The sequence below is a fragment of the Suricata suricatta genome, chromosome X, assembly GCF_006229205.1.
Source record: "Suricata suricatta isolate VVHF042 chromosome X, meerkat_22Aug2017_6uvM2_HiC, whole genome shotgun sequence".
Classification (NCBI taxonomy): domain Eukaryota; kingdom Metazoa; phylum Chordata; class Mammalia; order Carnivora; family Herpestidae; genus Suricata; species Suricata suricatta.
The window spans coordinates 107,847,343-107,850,400 of NC_043717.1; the positions used below are offsets into that span (position 1 = coordinate 107,847,343).

At 49.3% G+C, this 3,058-nt stretch overlaps 1 protein-coding gene across 2 annotated transcripts in view; it reads left to right on the top strand.

The window, feature by feature from the left end:
- Positions 1-993: 993 nt before the first annotated feature.
- HMGB3 (high mobility group box 3) overlaps positions 994-3,058 on the top strand; it is a 2,350-nt gene continuing 285 nt past the window's right edge. Inside the window, exons 1-4 of one of the 2 annotated variants that reach the window (XR_003905043.1) lie at positions 994-1,171; positions 1,388-1,527; positions 1,995-2,169; positions 2,631-2,872. Coding sequence is in view for 1 of the 2 variants with exons in the window: in XM_029929945.1 (XP_029785805.1) it covers positions 1,022-1,171; positions 1,388-1,527; positions 1,995-2,169; positions 2,631-2,771 (606 nt within the window). In the remaining variant the exon portion in view is untranslated. Of the gene's footprint in view, positions 1,172-1,387; positions 1,528-1,994; positions 2,170-2,630; positions 3,045-3,058 lie in introns of those variants that run through there. The other variant, XM_029929945.1, reaches the window with a different exon arrangement.

Below are 3,058 nucleotides of genomic sequence, written 5' to 3' on the forward strand. Positions count from 1 at the left end.
CCCCGGGGGTGGCAGCGGGGGATTTCAGGGGCAGTTTCTTTCATCACGAAGCTTTTGACAAAATGGAAGGTGAATTATGGGTGTCCGGGTGACCCAGCACGGGGCCGAGCCCGGCTGCCCGCTGCCAGCCCCGGGCTCCCCTGCGCCGCGTCCTGCCCCATCCGCACAGCCACTGCGGGGCCCTAACGCAACCCCTCGCTCGGTCCCTGGAAAGGGGAGCGCTTTAGTTTTGCATGATGACCTTGGGTGTGGGAAAAGGAAAAGATGGCGGGAAGCTGGGGGGTGGGACAGGGACGATGACACGCTACAGCTGCATTTTTATTCGGAAACTTTGGAGAAAGTATTCCTGGCTGGACCTGCGTTCCGCTTTACAGATGAGCAAGACTAGCCCTTTTGGTATCCCTCCCCCTTTAGAGAATGACAAAGTGACGGATTTGAACTCCTAGTACAGGGATAGCTGCTCACTTGCCAGATCACCTTTCTTGCAAAAGACATTCCCAGAACGCATCAACAGTAGTACAATTTCAAATGGTCCCTATTTACAGTTATGCCTTGATCTCGTGTTTAGCAGCGGTGACCATATTTCTGTAACACAGGAGTTAAACAGTTGACAGCTAGCCTTAAGTCACCCGCCGGCACCCCTACAAAGGTGTCCTCCCGGCGCCCTTCCCACTTTGTGGTTCTAGTTTTGCAAACGTAGTAGTAGCTTGGAATCGGAATGTAGCGCTGAGCCACCCTACTTGGGTCGGTTCCATTTGGAGAACTTGATCGCTCTCGGAGAAGTAACTCGCAAACCAGCGCGCTTCATGCTGGTCAAAAGTTAAATGACAAGCGACAGTGAAGCTGATTTCCTCCCCACTCTGCCTTCAGCTGCCAGTGGCATCAGGCATTGCGTGGGGGTCTGTTTCCTCATGGCAACCTTGATTTTAATTTTGCTCTGCCTTCGGTATATCTCGGAGGTCTGTTCTACTCATTGTATTTGTTTTTCTTTGTCTTTCTTCTTTCATCCATCACAGTCAGGATGGCTAAAGGTGATCCCAAGAAACCAAAGGGCAAGATGTCTGCTTATGCCTTCTTTGTGCAGACATGCAGAGAGGAACATAAGAAGAAAAACCCAGAGGTCCCTGTCAATTTTGCAGAATTTTCCAAGAAGTGCTCTGAGAGGTGGAAGGTACTTTTCTTTTGTGTCCTTCAAGGTAGTCTTAGTTGGATTCCGTGGGCGGGGAGTCACTCACCTTCAGAGCCGCCCCAGGGGGCTGTGTTCGTCCCCTTAGGCTCCTCTTGCCTGTCTTTAGAATTGTGTGTGTGCTTCTGTTTTTTAAAGCTGGGCAAGAGTTTAAGGCCTGCTCACTGCCCCGAGGAATTTAACAGGTCCTGTTCTTTGCAGGCAATGTCTGGGAAAGAGAAGTCTAAATTTGATGAAATGGCAAAGGCAGATAAAGTGCGCTATGATCGGGAAATGAAGGATTATGGACCAGCTAAGGGAGGCAAGAAGAAGAAGGACCCTAATGCTCCCAAAAGGCCACCGTAAGTGACTGTAGGATTCAGGATAACAGTAAAGAGCTTTCCTTCTACTTGAAGGATTTTTAAGAAGACATGTTACCTAAAAAATGTTGAGATACACCACAAAGCATCCTATACTTGGGGCTTTAAAATACTGGGCCTGGGAAGTCTGCTGTTAAGGCTGAGGTATTTGTGAGCTAAGTGCTTCTGGTTGCCTGTTGGCCTTTCTGTTGGGAGGGAGGCAGCCCAGCTCTGCATGCCGGGGTCCCTTTTCCGATAACTGAAAGACCAAGAAACCACCAGGTATTTCTGAAGCATCTTAAACATTCTGGAAGTACAGCTTTGTAACATTGTATGTATGGTATCACACATTTGTTCACTTTAGGGAGGTGTCATAGTGTAGGAAATAATGTGAGCTCAGGAACGGGATTTTGGCTTAAGCTCGTGTTTTTGTGGGTTCTCATGTAATGTATACAATTTTCTCCCTCGAGGTCTGGATTCTTCCTGTTCTGTTCAGAATTCCGCCCCAAGATCAAGTCTACCAACCCTGGTATCTCCATTGGAGATGTGGCAAAGAAGCTGGGTGAGATGTGGAATAACTTAAGTGACAGTGAAAAGCAGCCTTACAACAACAAGGCGGCAAAGCTGAAGGAGAAGTATGAGAAGGTGAGGCACACCAGGGTGTCCCTGGGCCACCGGGCTGGACGGGTAGGCAGTCAGCCACCCTGGGTGTGGGTGGGTGGGGGCTGTGAGGCTGCCTTGGTGGGCTGAGTACTTAGCTCACAAGGGCCCATCTCCCTGCGAGAGCAGCCACGAGTGCTGGTGTTCATGCCTCTGAGGGAATGTGGTCTTCAGGACGACTTCAGGCAGGTTTAAAGATCTTGATAACATGGCTGCCACGGGCAGAGGATTTGGCGGTGCTATCGATCCCCGTTGACTTCTAAAGTTGAGTGCCTTAGAACCAAATGCGTGTGTATCTGAAAACTACTTCAGAGAGCAGCTCGGTCTTGTTCTCCATCCCTGCTTCCTTATTCTGACGTGGGGCCGCCAGGTTTCTTGCCTTTCCTGAAACGGCTGTGGGACAGCTTGTCTGTTCATTTGGAATGTGTGTGTCCCTGTTCTTCCAGGATGTCGCCGACTATAAGTCTAAAGGAAAGTTTGATGGTGCCAAGGGTCCTGCAAAAGTTGCCCGGAAAAAGGTGGAAGAGGAAGATGAAGAAGATGAGGAGGAAGAAGAGGAGGAGGAGGAGGAGGAGGAGGATGAATAAAAAAAAAAAACTGTTCCTCTGTCTCCTTGTGAACACCTTAGAGTAGGGAGCGCCGTCACGGACGCCTCTCTTATTGGAGACGCGTCTGTTGCCCTCGTTAGGTTTAATCACACAATTGGGTCATGGTCATATCGTAGTCTCTTCAAAGTGCTCTAGAAATTGTCAGTGGTTTACATGAAGCGGCCGTGGGTGTCCGGAGCACCCTGAAACTGTATCAAAGTTGTACATATTTCCAAACATTTTTAAAATGAAAAGGCTCTCGTGTTCTCCTCACTCTGTGCACTTTG